Here is a 19,934-nt window from a genome sequence, read left to right as displayed (position 1 = left end):
TTATTAAGAGTTACGCCGCTTTTGTTTACGTGGTTCATGCATAATTTGCAAGATTAAACTGTTAGATTTACAACTGACTTCAATTCATAATGGTCGTATTTTGAATGAGTTAAGTTAATTATTATGATTATGAATGATTCAAACTGCAGACTGTAAGATAGAACTCCTTTTACTAGACATGGACGAATCTTACGGTTCGACGTCTCTACGTCGACGTTACACTCGCGGCGAAAATGGAAGAATGCACGTGTTAAGCAGTAAATCAAGTGGATTTGTCTCTATTTCACACTTCTTTGTAGTAAGTTATTTAATTTTGATATGGAAGTCTTCTGTTAAAGTCAAAATTAACATTTTCAGAAACGCGAAAACTAATGTCAAATGTAAATTGAACATGTAATCGAATGTGCATCTTTTCGGATAAGACTTCCTATGCAGTAATTAATTGCAGACAGTCTGGCCAAGTCACACCATGTGGATGAATTTTAAAGTGAATGTCAAAGATTTTTAATTATTAGCAATTATGCATAGAGTTATTTTAATACCTAATGTGCGAAATATTTAAATATGGCAATAAAAACCCCATTTAAAAAATGTTTTATAATTACGTTTTATATTGATAAGCAGAATGTTTTTCTTTCAGACAGTCTTTCTACCACAAGGTTATCCAGAAAGTGTCAGTGAAGATTATCTCACATATCAGATTTGGGATACCATCCAGGTTGAATTCTTTTCATTGATTTGTTTCATACAATGTACATTAATTCTTTACAGTGCAGATTTTGGCTCAATTTCTGAGATAAATGTGTTTCCACCTGTGGTATTGAACTCAGAGAATATACAAGTGCAAGTCTGGTCAAAGAACTTTATCACCCTTTTATTATTTTAACCATTAAATTTATTTGAATATTTTGAATAAATACTTCAGTTAACATGTTTATCAGTTTTGTTAAAAATATTGATCTAGACAGATATAATTAATGTATCAAGACAATGAGTTTTTACAGCAGATAAAGCTTTGTAGCAATATTCTTATGTTTAAAGTGAAAATCCAGATCAAATTAATGTATGAAACATTTTGACTTAATCAAGTTAATCGTAACAGAAGTTTCAAACATGGTCTCTAACTTTTTTTATTTCATTCTAGGCATTTGCTAGTAGTATTACTGGTACATTAGCAGCACAGGCTGTTTTGAAAGGTTATGGAGTTGGTGATGAGTCTGCTACAGTGATGGCTGCAACAATGACATGGCTTCTTAAAGGTGATTATTATAGTTATATCAAAATTAGCTGTAACAGTTATATATGTTTAAAGAGATTTCAGTATCAAAATATGAAATTTGAGCTACCAACAGAATATAGAGCCTGGTCAGACTGCATATAAATGCAGGGTGGCAATGACTTATAGCTAATTTCAGTTCCAACAAGTTAAGGGTTACTGGTAACATAAATTCTATATGCAATGTCACTGGTTCAAGAGTTAAGCCAATTTGTGTAGTCTGACCAGGCTCTACAATACTGGTTACATTGATCTCTGCAATAGTGTGGTTAAGGTTATAGAGTTCTTATATGTTGACCCTGATTGCTTGGGTTGGAAACCCACCAGTGGTTTGTGATTGGGTTGGAAACCCACCAGTGGTTTGTGATTGATTATTTATATGTTAGCTAGTTCAGTTGTGAAATGTTGGTGATTCTACTCTGGTTCCCATATATGTGCCTGATACTAGTAACTATACATAAAGATCTTTCTTAGTACTTCCTCAGCTAAATATAAGCTTGAAAACCATTTGACAAATACAGTGTCATTTAATGAATGTCAAAAATTGGCTGATGTATCATTTCCTAATTCCAAGTAATCAATGTGGTAATCAATGTGGTAATCAATGAGGAAATCAATGTGGTACTATATTGCTAATACTATTCTTTATTTTTCAAAAGTATGTTAAACTAGAATGAATACTTTACTTTTCCAGATGGTACAGGGATGATGGGAAGGATCCTTTTTGCCTGGATGCAAGGGTATGTACAATATTGTTGTCGAAACTGTATGTGAAGTATGGAGAAGATTTACATTGAGTGGTTAGGGTCACTGTCTTTAAATTACTTGTCTGTGGCTAATTTGAATTTCAGTGGCTAATTTGAATTTCAAATCTACCTAAGATTTATTTAATATAATGCAGTTATCCTGCTTGCTTATAGAGTATTATGGGGTTCCACTCAGGTGCTGGGAACCTACACTATTAACATTTTTTCTGAAACAATAGCAATGGGCATTTGTTTATGGTGTCTGCCTCACCAGAATGATTGATGGGTTTAAGTCCTACTTAGGTCATAACCATGTTTCCTCAAACAACTCCAATAATGGTTAGTTCCAGGGAGATCATTTGACTTTAAAAGTTGTATACTCAACATCACTAATTCCGTGTCATCACTTATCTCACGGTAATGGCATATTTTCATGTGACCAGTGTTAGAATTGGCCAGAATTGACATATTTTTTTCAAACACCTTAACAACAAAGTTTTTGTGCAAAATAATTTAAATCTATAGATTTTTATGTAAAACTGAACAACATTTTACAAACTTCTGCAAAAAACAACAATAGTCCATTAAATTTGTGCATACGTCTGAAACAATCATCATTTTCTAAATGTTCTTGTTTGTTGAAAGAAAAATTTTGAGTTACAATGTAAAGATACTTTTAATATTTAATATTATGCAAAATAACATAAAGAATTTTTAACTGAAACATGAAAAAAACTTAAATAAAACACCATTACCGCGAGTTAAATGATGACATACTGTTTTAAAATGGCCCACACGGTCTACATCTGACAAACTAAAATTTATTTTGATTGAATATATTGTTGTTTCCTTGTGTCATATAGCAGAAAAATGACTAAATGATACAGTTTATGAAAGTTTTTATAGTGTAAGTTTATTGTTTGTCTTCTTTACTGTTTTTAAGTGTTAAGTACCTTGAACTAAGAGGAGCACAGTATAAATAGATGTTCCTTGACAATTTTATAAATTTGTTAATGTTGCCTTTTTCAGGACTGGCTTAGACTGTGATGCCAAGAGATGGAGGTATGTATTACTACATGTACATTTATTTTTAATGTTTCAGGAACTACTTATTTTATTTGACATTTGATCTCTGACATTAAGTCTAATGGTCATTTGTCTGATACTGCTGATCTATTGTCTCTTACTGCTGATCTATTGTCTCTTACTGCTGATCCAGAAATTGTGTGGGATTAGTTATATATCACTTAAAGAGAAATTGGTTATAACTGGTCAATTATTTAATATCACGGATAGTCTGTTTAATGTTCTGACCACAGTGACATGGCAAAATATTTGTTAAAATCAGCATAAAAAAACCCAGACAAACAAAAAGACAAAATAATTTTGAACAGAGTGTAGTATGCAAACCATAAAAAATTCCTTCATCAATGTCATTTTATCAAAATAAATAACATATCAGTAAAACCACTAATAAATTTTGCACTGAAGTGGTAGTATTTTATGGACAGTTGGACACATTGACTTGATTTATTTACAGATTGTTTGCTGATATTATCAATGATGCAGCTATATTTCTAGAGATTATGGGACCACATTTCCCTCACCTCTTCACATTTATTCTCTGTGTGTCAGGTGTATTAAAGGTAAATATGTAGAAGGTAACATTATAATTGAAAAGATGAAAAGTGAAAAGGTTCCAGATGGGTAGTGATACATTAACTCAAGTCTGCAGAATGAGAAAAATATAAGGGGAGAACTAATGTGAACAAGACAAGGGTGAACAGAAAACTTAAATTTGAGTCGCTAGAATAACGGAGCATAGCTGTGTATTACAACAGAAAGAAATAACAACAGAAATGACAGTTTGTTCAATTTTGGCCACAGATCTGTTTGTCCCTCTATTCATTTATCTGGCTGTTTTGTCAGTGCTTTTCCTCGGCAACTATGACTAGAAATTATTTAGATACTATTTAGAACATTATACGCTTCACATTTAATCAACATGTTCCAGTTAAATTGATATCTTACAAATTTATTTATGTTAACCATTGATTGGTTTCATTGAAACTTCCTTTGATGCATTTCTACCTAGTTGATAAATACATAGAGGGGTAGGGTGTATCACCTTATATACATGTATAAGGGCCATAAAATGCTTTCCAAATAGATTTATTTTAGTTATGCAGTTATCCCCCAAAAAACATGACTTATACCAGCTTTGACTTACACTATCAAAATTATGAGGCTGAGGCCACTTCCAAATAGGAAAGGAAAATCAATGGTGCATATAGCAATTTTGACTTGAACGATTTAACTACCTTTAAGTTATGTAAGTAAGCCTTGACCAGATTATACCTTTTTTGACTGATCCCCTACTGACACATCATCTACATGGATGTGTAATAAGATGGTTATATTATTTTTGTTACAGTCTATAGTTGGAGTGTCAGGTGGCGCCACCCGTGCTGCATTAACTCAACATCAGGCTCGTAGAAACAACATGGCGGATGTCTCAGCCAAAGATGGAAGTCAGGTAAACAAAAAATATTCATTTCTGTAGTTTAGTTTGTCAATTATTTGATTTATCTCATAATAAGTTTAAAAAATTATTTTGAACAGTGCTAAATTTGAATACTAGCCGCCTAAATGATTAGAATTTTGAATAATATTTGTGAGCTGGATTTCAAAACAAGAATGAGCATAGAGATTAGTATAGAGCATGGTTAGACAGCTTTTATGTGTTAACTGGCCAAGCCTGTGCCATAGATAAACTATTTTTAACTTTCCTATTAGAAGAATAGGGAAACCTATTGTACTTGCCCCGGCGTTGGCATAACTATCACACTTTGGTTAAGTTTTTGCCTGCAAGTTTTAACTCCAAAACTACAGAAGGGAATGGGTTGTTAACTGCTTTGCCAAGGTTGCTTTCATGAAAATGTTCAAGTGGATCAATATAAAAAATTGTCTCGCCAAATGATCTTTCTTATTACCTTTTCTTTCTTCCAAATATGTTTCAGGAAACACTAGTCAATTTAGCAGCATTGATATGTAGTTTAATTTTGGTTCCCCTGGTAACCGGCAGACATTTGTAAGTAATTGTTTACATTCCATATTATTTAATAATAGTAGAACTGATTTTAACATTATTTCAAAGGGAGACAAATATAACAAAAATATTTGAGTTATTGTCTTTTTATGTACAATATTGTATGTAAATATAACTACAAGATAATGCATTTGCATGTTAGTTTTATTTTGATGCTTATTTAAATTTATAAAATGGAGAAGTGGGAAGAAATCTCATATTTGATCAATTGATTTTTCAATCATAGCTTATTATGCTCCCCGAAAAATTTCGGGGGAGCATATAGTCGTTGGGTTGTCCGTCCGTCCGTCAGTCCGCACTACCGAAAAGGGACAGGGGGCCATCTAACTGTAAACAGAACAAGAGAACAATAGAGTTCATTCCGTAACAATAGAGTAAGGGGCCATTGGCCCTCTATTAAACAATAGAAAATAACAAAAGAAATGGCCCCTTATTCCATTTCGGTAGGACGTCCGTCCGTACATAAGTACGTCCCGAAGTCGTGTCCGGCCCATAACTTTGTTATTTGAAGTCGGATTTTAAAATTATTTCACAGAAGTGATCACCATATGTAGACGACGTGTCGCACGCAACATTTGGGTCGCTACCTTGAAGGTCAAGGTCACAGCATGACCTTGCAGCAAAATCGTGTCCGGTCCATAACTTCATTATTTGAATTCGGATTTTAAAAATATTAAACTGAAATGATCACCATATTGAGACGCCGTGTCGCGCGCAACATTTGGGTCGCTACCTTAAAGGTTAAGGTCACAGCATGACCTTGCAGCAAAATCGTGTCCAGTCCATAACTTCATTATTTGAATTCGGATTTTAAAAATATTTAACAGAAATGATCACAATATTGAGACGACTTGTCGCGCGCAACATTTGGGTCACTACCTTTAGGGTCAAGGTCACAGCATGACCTTGCAGCAAAATCGTGTCCGGTCCATAACTTTGTTATTTGAAGTTGGATTTTAAAAATATTTCACAGAAATGATCACCATATTGAGACGACGTGTCGCGCACAACATTTGGGTCGCTACCTTGAAGGTCAAGGTCACAGCATGACCTTGCAGCAAAATCGTGTCCGGTCCATAACTTTGTTATTTGAAGTTGGATTTTAAAAATATTTCACAGAAATGATCACCATATTGAGACGGCGTGTCGCGCGCAACATTTGGATCGCTACCTTGAAGGTCAAGGTCGCAGTATGACCTTGCAGCAAAATCGTGTCCGGTCCATAACTTTGTTATTTGAAGTTGGATTTAAAAAATATTCCACAGAAATGATCACCATATTGAGACAATGTGTCGCGCGCAACATGTGGGTCGCTTCCTTGAAGGTCAAGGTCACAGCATGACCTTGCAGCAAAATCGTGTCCGGCACATAACTTCGCTATTTGCAGTTGGATTTAAAAAATATTTCACAGAAATGATCATCATATTAAGATGACGTGTCATGCACAACATTAAAGTCGCTACCTTGAAAGTCAAGGTCACAGCATGACCTTGCAGCAAAATTGTGTCCGGCACATAACTTCATTATTTGAAGTCGGATTTTACAACTATTTCTCAGAAATGATCACCACAATGAGACATTGTGTTGCGCACAACATTTGGGTCTCTACCTTGAAGGTCAAGGTCACGCTATGACCTTGCAGCAAAATCTGCATGTGTAACATTACTTTCTAAATACATTTACTTTAATTACTTCTGGATAAACTGTACAAAATCTACCATGCCAGTGAATTCAACTGATTGCCAGTGAGTTCAACTGATAATTGTTATGTATGATTTCACAGATTGATATGGACATTGTATTTTACATTTACGTCCCTCCATCTGTATGCAAATTACTCGGCTGTCAAAGGCGTTGTCATGGAATCAATAAATCAAGCACGATTATACATTCTGCTGGCAGAATACTTCACAACTGGTACCATACTTTCACCAAGGGTTGTAAATAAAAGGGAACCAGTTCTTTGGAGTAAGTTATTTACAAAGATTTTTGTATTTTGATTGGTTCAGTGTGCAAACTTTGAAATATACGTTTTCAGCATAACTTAATTACATTTGTAATTGATTATAAAATTCAATTAACTTAGAGATATGTTTTACAGACTTATTTTAGAACATATTTGAAATGTAAGTAGAATTGTGCAACAATTTAATTAAATTAAGCACTAGGAACAAAACAATACAGTTGAACAAAATAATCATAAAATATGTTGATCTTTAAGAATGTACACCCATTTTGTAACAGTAGCACTCTGTGATTTCAAATGGTTTCCTATATTAACCAGAATATTTCTAATGTATAAATTGACACATGGTTACATTATTTTTGTTACTGTCTATAGTTTGCATGATAGGTGGCAGCACTTTAGCACCTTTAAACATATATTCACATGTATTGAAGCTTAATTGTGAAACAAGTTGCTTCGACTTTTGTACATCATTTTAAAGGCTACTTTCTGGAATGAACTAGTGCCAGTTTCACATGAGGAAACAAGATTGTGACCCAAGTAGGGTCAAACCCACAATCCGAGGGTTGTGCGGCATACACCTTCAACACTAGACCCTCTCTCCCATTTTTAAGACAGATTGTCTACCTGCTAATACAGGTACTGTAGTAGAATAATTATATGCATAGAAAAGACTTGAGGAATGCAATCACCTTTAGATAACATATCAAATTTCAGGAACAAGAAGAAAATTACAGATACGTCTAGGGACATCTATTAAAAGTTTATGTGATAGGTAAGTGAAGTTTCCATACTTGGTTACAATCTAGTAACTTAGTGATATAAAAATTGTACATATCGTCATCCTTTACAAATGGCATTTTGATGACATTATGTGTTTAACTTCAATGATTAAGTTTGTAAAGTAAAACAAAGTGTTTAGTGAAGCAAGTCACAATTGTAGATTATTTTTTGAAAAAACATTGTTTTGTCACCAGCATGAAATAACTTATTTTTATAAGATATATACAGATTAAAACCCCAATGGTGACACACATGGTCACTTAAATGCATCTCTGTTACTTTGTTATATTTCATGGAATTTCAGTGTCAAACTGTTTTAAATATTTTTTAAAGAATTTTTGTATCACCCATATAACTTTTGCTTTGCCCTTTTTTATGCCGCCACTGATTCGGATGGCAGATAGATTTGCACTTGTCCATCAAGCTGTTGTGCTGTCCATCCATCAACTGAAAAAAAGTAGAACGTTGTGACATCTGTGTACCGTGGACACAAAATTTCTAGTTCCCTCAAAATACAAAGAAATAAAAGGACTTTGCCAAAAATTGATTAAAAGAATTGATAATAGTAATCCTAGGTTTAGATATTAATCTGAATCTATCTTTGTTGTTTCAGTCAAGAAGATATAGAAGAGTTTTGTAATATCTATAGAACAAGCAGATATATCCTATGGATAGAAAGAGATGCAGGTGAAATACATGTAGTCTATGTTATAAATGTCGAAATATGCTTAGATGAAAACACTTAATTCTTACTTGTTTACTACACAGTTATATACAGCACTGATAATATCTGTCATACGTTGCGGTTCAGTATGAAATATCCGTCCCGTGGGGACCCTGCCCATCATACAATGGAGTATGTATTTACAACTTTAATAACAACGGCAAAATGACGTCATCCTAAGCAAAGAAGTCATTTTAACCACTTCATTAGTGAAATGCGCTAAAATGATGTTGTTGTATGGCACGTGACTCATCTGGCACCCCCTATGCCAGATGAAATTTCTGGCAAAGTTAAAACTAACAGAAACACCAGTCTGCAATGCAAGAAAATATATGCAATTAGGCCGGCTGTAAAGCAATTACCACTTTACAAGTACAGTTTCAGCTGTTCCCAAAGTTGAACATTGCGATGAGTCTGACTTCTCTCTTTATAAATTTTTGTTGCATAGTTTTTTGAAAAGATTTTAAGTTTGATTTTATTTATTGCTTATTGATATATGTGTAAGTAAATGTATTGTTAAATGTTTTCAGGATGTATAAATATAGCATTACGACAGAATGCAAGTGTTCTGGATCAGCTAGAGGCTTGTTATCATGCTGAGTTGATCAACTTCATACATGAACATCAATCATCACAGGTATGATTTTATTGTGTCGCCTCTACGGAGTAGTGGCGACATATAGGGATCACTTCTCCGTCGTCCGTCTGTCCGTCTGTCTGTCTGTCTGTCCATCCGTCCGTCACAAAACTTGTCCGGACTACTCCTCATAAACTACTGGTGCAATTTCATCCAAACTTTACAGGAATGATCAGTACCAAGTCTAGTTGTGCATATTGTCAGGATTTTCCGGTTCAATGATTTTTGTCAGAGTTATGGCCCTTTAATAATTTTTAATTTTAAAGTTTGTCCGGACTACTTCTCTTATACCACTAATGCAATTTCAATGAAACTTTACAGGATTGATCTGTAGCTCAAGTCCTTGCGCATATTGCACGGGTTTTCCGGTTGAATGATTTTTGGCCTAGTTATGGCCCTTTGATAAAAAGGTTTCTTTTTCTGTGTGTTGCCAGATACACAAAAGCTTGTCCGGACTACTCCTCATAAACTACTGGTGCAATTTCATCCAAACTTTACAGGAATGATCAGTACCAAGTCTAGTTGTGCATATTGTCAGCATTTTCCGGTTCAATGATTTTTGTTTGAGTTATGGCCCTTTAATAATTTTTATTTTTAAAGTTTGTCCAGACTACTTTTCTTATACCACTTATGCAATTTCAATGAAACTTTACAGGATTGATCTGTAGCTCAAGTCCTCGGGCATATTGCACAGGTTTTCCGGTTGAATGATTTTTGGCCTAGTTATGGCCCTTTGATAAAAAGGTGTTTTTTTCTGTGTGTTGCCAGATACGCAAAAGCTTGTCCGGACTACTCCTCATAAACTACTGGTGCAATTTTATCCAAATTTTACAGGAATAATCAGTACAAAGTGGTTAGTCTAGTTGTGCACTGTCCGTCTGTCACAAAATTTGTCCCAACATGAAATTGGCCATCATGAGGCGACACATGTGATTACTGATCGCTCTTGTCTTATAATATTATCTAGTCTGTGTGATATATACTTATAGGGAAAAAACTTAACATTAAGTATTGCAGAATCTAAGAATACTGTTAACTCTTAGCATGCTAAATATCTTTATCTTTCAATCTGGACAAAACCAAAAAACAGAATTAAAAATAAAAATATGTTGGTTAATATTGGTATGAATATATCACTTTTTTCATTCACAAATTTTAACTAACATTTCTGTGATTAAAGTATACACATATGATTATGGACGAAATAATGTTGCAATAAGTAATGGTATGTATTATTTAAAAGCAGTGTTAAGCTACAATTATTTATGTATAATAATAATAATAAGAAATAAACATAGATTTTGTTAGAGTCATATGGACATTTGGACCTGGGTTCGATTCCCTGACAGTGCAGGTCACTTTCGCTTTGATTTCACACTTAACTTCTGCTCTTGCATGATACAGAAGTTATCAGTTTCTTGAAAAAGTGAAGGCAACTAGTACTGGTAAACTGCTTGACAGCCTGCCCAGAAACGCTGAGGTGGTTGAACTGTGCTCTGGTAAATTCTGTGTGGGTTATTGCAGTGATCTGGAGTGAAAATACCAACCCCACCAGCACTGAACATTTCATTTTTGTTGCTGCTGGTCAGAAGCTGAAGTAATTATATATTTTGCTTTACAGATTTATATCATTGGTTTTGTTGTGTCTTTATATTTCAGAATTTGGGTGTACAACTTCAACATCTAGTAAAAGAACTAAATGACAGTAAGTTCTTTATTCTCTGTTACAATAAGTACCGGGTACTCAAATGTTAATTTATGTTAAATAAAGACAAACAATGGCAAGCATGACTAAACGGTTATTTTCAACCTCTTTAAAGTTTAAATTGAGTTTCTTGACTACTATGTAGTGTTACTATGAAAATTTAAAATTAAATTTGTCTGCTGTTGCGACATGTTCTTTGCCAACTTTCACAGATACAAAATTTTCCCTTTTACCTTCACCATTATGTTTGTTTGTTTTGGGTTTTACGTCACACTAACACAGTATAGGTCATATCACAACATTCCAGCTTTACTGGTGGAGGAAGACCTCAGGTGCCTTCACCATTAGGATGAATTAAAACACTGAAAAACACTGTATTCACAAGATTTACTTGGATGGGCTAACAATCTTCTTTACAATCAACCTTGAAATTAACCTTCTTATGCATGGATATCCTGCAAAATTAATTAATTAGGTGATTAACTTGGAAAAACTCACTTTTGTCAAGTTGCGAATAACAATTGTTTGAAATGCATTTAATAGGTATTCTTTTCATTTACTCACTATATATGAAAGACATACATGTATCTATTAATTGGCAACTTTATTAATTTAGATTCATTTGTTTCAGAGAATCCTCCATTTTTGCAATCAACAAGAAATTATGTTATAAAAACATTCCCGCAATTCCTGGAGGATGTACATCAAGGTCGCTGGAGGACTGATGTGTGTCTACTCGGAGCAGATGAATGGAGAATTGAGGACCAGTCTTCTAAAAACACTGTGAAAAAATTGTGAACCATTCTGATTCACTGGACATAGTATTCATATTTTTACTATTCCATGTATTTGGATATCACTGGACATAGTATTCATATTATTACTATTCCATGTATGTGGATAGTTTTAAAGATTGGTATAAAGACATTTTAATTTCTTACAAGTTGTTGTAAGTTCTACACCTGCAGAGTAGCAAACAAAGTTTTAAGACTTTAAAAAATATATTTTTGTTAAAAAAATGTATACGTTTTTACAGTCCATACAATACTGTTTATGCAACATGCCACATTTGACAGAATTTACAAGTTTTTGTCACCAAATTTCTATCTGTTACTAATGTGTATATAGCTATAACTTAAAAAAAAAAAATTTAATTTAAAAACAGTAATCTTTGTTTTCATTATTTTTTGTTATTTTTTTTTTTTTTTAATGATTTCAAACACATTTTCAAGCAGTTTTCTGGCCATTCATCATTTCCACACTTATCTTAACCTTGACACATAAATGACCTTTGCCTTCAAGGTCAAATAAATTTTGCTTGATTTTTGCAATAATTGGCTATAACTTTGTAATTTATGAATGTATTGTATTCATACTTGGACTAGTAATATCTGTCATGTGCTGTGGTCCGGATGGGAATATCCATCTATGGGCGGGTTCCTAAGGGACAGATATTCCATTCCAAACTGCAAACATGTCAGATATATATTCCATTATATTTTAAATTCTTTACCCTTCATAAAACAATTTTCCATAGAAATTTATGTCATTACACCCAAAACTATTTTCTTGCAACAGTGCATGAAATTAAAATTTTATTCATAACAATAAAATTACATCATCTTAAGCATGACATTGTATAGCACGCGACTCATGAGTCGCGTGCTATACAATGTCAGCTTAGGATGATGTAATTTTACTTCGAAAAAAGTTGAACTGGAAATGGCTCAAAATTCCATATAATAAAAATAAGACAACTAACATTTACAATTTTATGATAAATTTTAATTTTCCATAATCATTTATTATATATAATATATATTTATATACAGAAGACTTAATATTGCACAAAACATCCTTTAACCGTTTAACATGCCAGCAATGATAATGGGTTGCCTAGGTTACCAGTACAGAGCCATAACCAGCCTCAATATGCCTGCAGTCCGGCCAGACTCTGTACTGTTGGATACTCCCATTTTTAGTATTTTGATACTGAAACCCCCCTCCCATTTACATGGACAGTTCCAAGTTTGAAACCTGGGCAAGTCCATTATACAAATTTAGCATGATCAGGGTTAAATAAAAGGCTGGAAAAGATACAAGAGAGGAGTTATCACCCTTGGAACAACATACATATAAAGGTAACATTCTTAACAGACCCAATAATTCTAGTTCTGTTACAAAGAAACAAACAAACCAGTTTTAGTTCTGTCACAAACATAAAGAAACAAACAAACCAGTTCTAGTTCAAAATAAACAAAAAGGTAATGTTTTACTTGCAACTTGCAAGGTATACAATACATGTATATCTTTTATACCATTGACATCTGACTCTTGGAAGAATACATGGAACATTTATTGTATAGTCACATTTATAAGTTTACACACAAAAAAAAACAACGTAAAATTTTTTTTTTCTTCATTTTTTTGTAAAACAAATATTTAAATAACCATCTTTCAAGTAAAAGAAGCTGAATTTTTCTGTTTGTAGCAGACTAAGTTAAGAAAAAATTGAATTTTACATTTGGAAATTTCCACCAAAAAAAAAAAATATTCAATTTGCTCAGCAGGCTGGTATTTTGCCAAAATTTCTGGAAACTGTTTAAAACCAGCAAATATCTTCACATGTCACATTTCATAGGTGGACAGCCTGTAGCAAAAATTACTGAACTTTTGTTATTTCTTCATTATTCATTCAAAAAATCTATGAAAACCTAAGTTATAGGAGACGGTTACAGAAAATTTAGAAGGTATAATATTATAACTAAATGTTTAACTAAGACATGACAATCTAACAGCACTTACAAACTTTGGAATGTCTCTATATTTATCTCTCTATAAGACGCACTTTATAATGTCTTAATCAACAATCATTTGACGCAATTTATAATGTCTTTAACAATCATTTGAAACAATTTATAATCTCTTTAACAATCATTTCTTATTGTAAGGAAAAAAAGTATTAAACAGTTTGACCAATAGAAAAATCTTTTCTTCATGATCTACTAGTATGATTTTCAGAGAACTGTTTTTTTTTTTTCACAATCAATATGATAGTCATTAAGGTAGTCTTACTGTAATGCTTTCCTGCCAAAAAATTTATAACATCAGCAAACATTGTAATACCGTAAATCTGGTCATTTCCAGAACTTTATTTTTCACTATCTTTGGTATTAAATAATCTTTAACTGTTTATAGTTGGAATTTAGTTCATAGCAATAAAGGATTAGTGACTGTAAATCTAATGCCTAAGATTTTAAAAATTTGATGTTCCGGAAATAACCAATTTGCTATGATATTATAACTTTTTGGCAGGAAAACATTGCAGTAAGACTAACCTTAAATATACTAGTAAATAGAAGAGTTACATCTGATTACTTATTTCAATAAACTGATATAAGGTTTGTAATATCAGAGAAATAAAACCTGCAAAAATAATTCACATATCTGTTACTAAGAGTTGTTCTAATTAATATGAAATGTAAAATATCGCTACACAAGGGCAGATTGTCAAAGATTTAATAAATTCAGGCCAGGGCCCATATTCAACAACATTTAAAGTCCAAAATTTAGATGTCACATTTTACAAATTACAGATATTTTACTTTTTCTTTTTTTCTTTTCAAAAACAATCATTGATAAGTGACTAAACAGCAGGAATGTACTTTTGTAAGGTGCAGGTAACTATGTAAAATGATACTACAATCATCTGGAAGGACTACAGAATTGAAATAAGCAAGAACTGCAGGTCAGTGAGACCACTAGCCTATCCTCAGACAAGAGGGTCGACCAGATAATTGAATGCAGGTATTCTCGCAGTACTCTACAGGAATTACCAAGTAAAAATAAATACCGGATTTATGATGACCTTTATGACCCCAAATATGTATGTAATGTAACATTTCAACTAAATACCTGCAGTGGGTAAAGAAATATAAAGTTGCACGCAAAACAAACAGCTCCACAACTCTTAAATTAATAGAGATAAAAATTGAAGCAGTATTAGCATATTGGCATAGAGCTTGAAATCAAGCAGTGTTGAGCTTTCTACATTTTCTTAAAATGGCATTTTAAGATCATGTTAAAAACAATAACATCTAAATTTAAAACAATTTAAATATTGATGAATAAAGGGCCCTGATACATAATATTTCATAGTAGAAATCTTGGATCTCGATACATACAGAAAAGGTAAAATGAGCAAAACCATGTTTGATCCCCTATACCTGTAACAAGGTTTTCTATTTTAAATTTATGAACAATATTTTCATATCTATGAGTGTAAGCAGCAATAATATATCACCCTATGCCACCTGCATCAGGTGAGGCCAGTCTGAACATCCTAGTGGCCAAACTAAAATCTATGCTGTTGATTACAGCTTTTCTATATGAAATGTCAGAGATGTGAAACCTCTTAACTTCTATTTTATAAATTTTACATACTGAATTCTAAAATTGGTATACTTTAACAAAAAGATCATAAAATGATAACTTTTAATCACTCCTAATTACCCTAAATTAAAACTCCTCCTACCCACAAAACTGCCAATATTTCAGCAAATTATTATTTGGTCTTATAACAGCTTTTTGGTTGATGCCTACATATTATATTAACAACAACATACATTTATCGAAAACCTCTAACATTTCTAAACAATTTCCATAAAATTAATTAATTTCTTTACTTACTAATACACTGTAATTACTAGAAAGAACCGTGTTACAGATATTAAGGATCATCACAGAAACTGTTGCCATGGTAACAGGATATAAATACCAGGAAGGTTTGTAGGGGAAGGGTTTTCATCACACTTTATCAGAAAACAATTCAATAATAAATAAATTTGCTATATACACTCTTCAACAACTACATTTACATCGTCAAAAAACTAAGAAAAACAATTGAGCCGCGTCATGACAAAACCAACATAATGCGTTTGCGACCAGGATGGATCCAGACCAGCCTATCAGTTTCTCTACTTGTTATAGGGTCTGTAAGCATACAGCATGGATCTTGATCAGACTGTGCGGATGTGCGCAGGCTGGTTTGGATCCATGCTGGTCGCAAACCCATTATGTTGGTTTTGTTGTGACGCGGCTCAAATATGTATATATCACACTTAGAAAAAAAACACATAGATAAAAACATTCGGCACATAAAAAACACATTAAAAACCAGTTAAACTCTCTATTCCTACAAATAAAAACGATAAATCTTAGGAAAAAAACAATTATGATGTATTCTTTTAATGTCCAAAGGACAAAATGATCACATTTTTTTATGAATATGCATGATTAACAGTTTCTATAAATATTCATGATATGACAAAACAAAAGTTCATTAATATTCATTAGCTTTGTTTATATGGACAAAGGGAATACTTGATATATTATGATATGGCATGTATAACACCAGTATAATAAAAGAGTATATCCGAATACTTTATAAATATACATGTCTCATATACAATAAGTAATGTCTTTCTTTCTTTTTGGCTTCAACAAATAACCTCATTAACTATTTAAAATCAGCTATACATTATCAAAAACATGGCTTATTTAGATACATAATTTGTCGTGTACTTGACCTTTTATAGCAATCCATTTATTACATACAGATCACAGATTGCCTGTCATTCTTATTTACCGGAAATTTCATTTGACAAGCAACATATTCAAACTTCAGTAAAAAAGTAGTAGCAAAAATCACAGAAAATTAAAACACCAGTATGAAATGGGGATAACTGGACAAAAATTTACTCCAATCATCAATTTAATACCCAATATGTTCTCTATAATTTTTTGTAGAGCATGTTTATTCGGGCCATATTATAATAAGCATTTTTTGAGCATTGGTAGGCATAATTAAACTTAAATATATATGCTAAACATCTTAAACAGACTTAAATGAAAACATTCATTGTCTTTAGAGAAACTTCGAAAGAGGTTCTGACTGGATATTGTCACAGTGCCAGCTATTTGCCGTAAAAATGTACTTTGGTACAAAACCACCAAATTTCATGTCCACAAAATTAAGTGAATTCACAGTAATAAGAATATTTGTAATTAGTTGAAAGATCAGCAAACAAGTAATTTACCCCACAAATGTACTGTTACAAAAGAAATGTGGTTTCCGAAACAGAAAATATATATATATATGCCCTATTATAAAAACAAATTGCCATTGCATTTTATTTCAAGCCATTGTCGAATGAACACACTATAAAATCAGTACCAGAAGTTTGATATATAGCAGGGGACATTGAAACTATATTTGTATATATCTGAACATTTGTTGGTGTTTTAAAGGAACACCGCTGAGGTTCAAAAATCCAAAAACATAAAATCTGAATTTCCTACACAGATCAGCTTAGACACTTAAATCAGAAAATATATGCAAAAGATAATTAAGAAATATACTAAGAAATATACTGAAAATAGTATTTTTCTGCTATTCTTAGCCCGATTAAAGTGAAAAGCGTTGGAATTTTTAGTCATTTTTCATATCTAGAAAATAATTCTGGGAAAATGGTGTCTTTTGCACACAACTGATTGGTGTAAACCTTCATCAAATGGAACATTAATCTTGTAAATTATTTCCAGCCCCATCATGTCTAAAAAAAAACTCTATGGAATCCCCTTTAATTAAAGTAAAATTGAGGTTTACTGGAATATCATCTATGTCATAAGCCAAGTACTATTTCAGTCCCCACAAAAAAGGTTAATATCTAAAATCCTTCGTATTTAAACTGAAAAATTCAAATTAAAGTCAAGATAGCTAGCCAATTTTGTTGATAATATGACAAATATGGTTGAGTGACCCAAACCCCACCAAAAAAAAAAAAAAAAAAAAAAATGGAAAAATCATTGTGAATTTTAAGGACCATAATCTTACTAGTTTGAAAGATTTATTGGATTTTATATCAAACTATTAAGGTCATAGGACGACTTTCCAGCTTTACTGGTGGAGGAATTGCCTAAGAAACCCTGTCTTCCTTCATTGCAGGCACAAAGAGGCACCTGAGCAGAACCACTGACCTTCTGTAAACTAGCTGGATAGCTTCCTCACATGAAATAATCCAAAGTTCCTGCCAGGATTTTAACCTACAGCAGTGAAGGGGCAAGTTGGCAACAATAACCATTCAGACCAAGAAGGATATAAAATCTTAAGGAATAAACATGTTCAATTTAAACAATGTTTCAGTCTAGTGTTAACCTGTAAAATGTATTGAAATTTGGATTAATCCCTGTAAAGGTGTAACAATAGAGTTAAGTAATGGACTGACAAACAAATAAATCTCTGCACAAAGAAACAATGCTTCTGAACCCTGTGTATGTCATACTGGCTGTAGAAATCTGATAACTGTTTTAATTGACCAGAAACCATTTCTGGTTTAGCCCTTAACTTGCTGGAATCTTAACTGATTAATCTTTGCCCTCACTATATACAGCAATGCTAGCCTGCACATCTGTACAGAGTTACTAGGCATTATACTGTTAGTAGCTCCAATCTTGTTATTTTGATATAGAAATCCCTGAAACTAAAATCCCTTAAACTGACTATTCAAAATTGAAAAGCTGGGTGAACGTATTTAATACATTCAGCAGGTTAAGCCTATGAAGTGTTTTTGGAACATGGAACACATGATTAAAGTTTGACTCCCAATATATCCATATAAAACATAGAGATAACTGTGGAGTTTGGCTAGACTTAAAACACTTCCCCCACCCCACCCATCCCCTCACCCGAACACAGGGCTCTACCATCAAATGAAATACACTGTATAAGAAATATTCAGACTGCAGCTGAAGGAAATGCGTTGAAACCTGACTTTGAGTCAATTTATATAATAACTTGTACAAATCTGCCTATTATGTAACATTATTTGTCAACGAAAAAAGTCTTTAAAAGATGGAAAACTGACGTTGGCTACTAAAACAACCTTTAACAAATTTTGAATGTTTAACTTTAGCATATATAAACAATGAAATATTTGGCTAATCCTTGGCCTGTGTAATAACTATCAGGACGTATGCAAGGAGTCAGCACTACGTGAAAGAAGGTGTATCGGGTGTGATGGACTTCTGGTGAATGGTTTCCGAGGTAACCGTTCCATGATCTTCAGCAGCTGACTAAAACTTGGTCTGTCATCTGGATTGAAATACCAACATGCCAGTAACATGTCCTGAAAAAGTAAAATGTATCTATGAAAAAAATGCAATAGTTACATCAATAGCTTGAACATTTGAGCTGACAAAACCAACGTAATGCGTTTGCGACCAGCATGGATCCAGACCAGCCTGCGCATCTGCGCAGTCTGATCAGGATCCATGCTGTTCGCTATCAGTTTCTCTACTTGTAATAGAGTTGGTAAGCAAACAGCATGGATCATGATAAGACTGCGCAGATGCGCAGGCTAGTCTGGATTCATGCTGGTCGCAAACCCATTATGCTGGTTTTGTTGTGATGCGGCTCATTTTTCTTATAAAAAGTGAAGCTAATAAGGGGTCATTTAACAACTCTGTTTACTGACTAAACTTGGTAGCAAATCTAGAGTAGGAAAATTACAGAAACTTGTGAAATCCCTGTTAAAAACAAGAGGGCCATGATGGCCCTGAGGTCGCTCACCTGTATATAGGCCCCCACCCCCCAACGTTGCAAGGCCAATTTAACCCAAGGGCTTTTATTTGCACAATCTTGGTAGACACCCATAAGAAGATGTTTCATGCTAGACACCCATAAGAAGATGTTTCATGCTAAACATCTAAGCTCTAGCTCATTGGGCTTTTTAAAAGAAGATTTTTTTTAAGTTTTTACTATACACTTATAGTTAAAAACAATGACACCCCTGGGGCCAGCTGGCCAGTTTTGACCCCAGGGCTTTTATTTGAACAAACTTTGTAGACACTTACTAGAAGATGTTTCATGCTTAATATCTAAACTCTAGCTATTTGGGTTTTTTCAAAGAAGATTTTTAGTTTTTGCTA

General features: G+C 33.1%; 2 protein-coding genes across 2 annotated transcripts in view; one reads left to right on the top strand and one right to left on the bottom strand.

Annotated features, from left to right (window-relative positions):
* On the top strand, positions 1-12,108 carry LOC132736243 (RUS family member 1-like). Its single transcript, XM_060723338.1, has 14 exons — positions 1-298; positions 641-718; positions 1,145-1,259; positions 1,971-2,016; positions 3,052-3,084; positions 3,563-3,668; positions 4,457-4,558; positions 5,043-5,113; positions 6,915-7,099; positions 7,815-7,872; positions 8,494-8,567; positions 9,135-9,241; positions 10,901-10,946; positions 11,578-12,108. The coding sequence occupies exons 1-14, from the start codon at positions 134-136 to the stop codon at positions 11,742-11,744; spliced, it is 1,353 nt and encodes a 450-aa protein (XP_060579321.1). The 5' UTR covers positions 1-133; the 3' UTR covers positions 11,745-12,108.
* A 6,066-nt stretch (positions 12,109-18,174) lies between these two features.
* Positions 18,175-19,934, bottom strand: part of LOC132736240 (kinase suppressor of Ras 2-like) — a 39,589-nt gene continuing 37,829 nt past the window's right edge. Inside the window, exon 22 of the mRNA XM_060723335.1 lies at positions 18,175-19,132. Within this exon, the coding sequence (XP_060579318.1) occupies positions 18,971-19,132 (162 nt within the window). The 3' untranslated portion in view covers positions 18,175-18,970. The remainder of the gene's footprint in view (positions 19,133-19,934) is intronic.

This window comes from Ruditapes philippinarum, unplaced genomic scaffold (assembly GCF_026571515.1).
Source record: "Ruditapes philippinarum isolate M1 unplaced genomic scaffold, ASM2657151v2 ctg3974_1_1_1_1, whole genome shotgun sequence".
NCBI classification, from domain to species: domain Eukaryota; kingdom Metazoa; phylum Mollusca; class Bivalvia; order Venerida; family Veneridae; genus Ruditapes; species Ruditapes philippinarum.
This window is presented reverse-complemented; position numbering and strand designations above follow the sequence as displayed.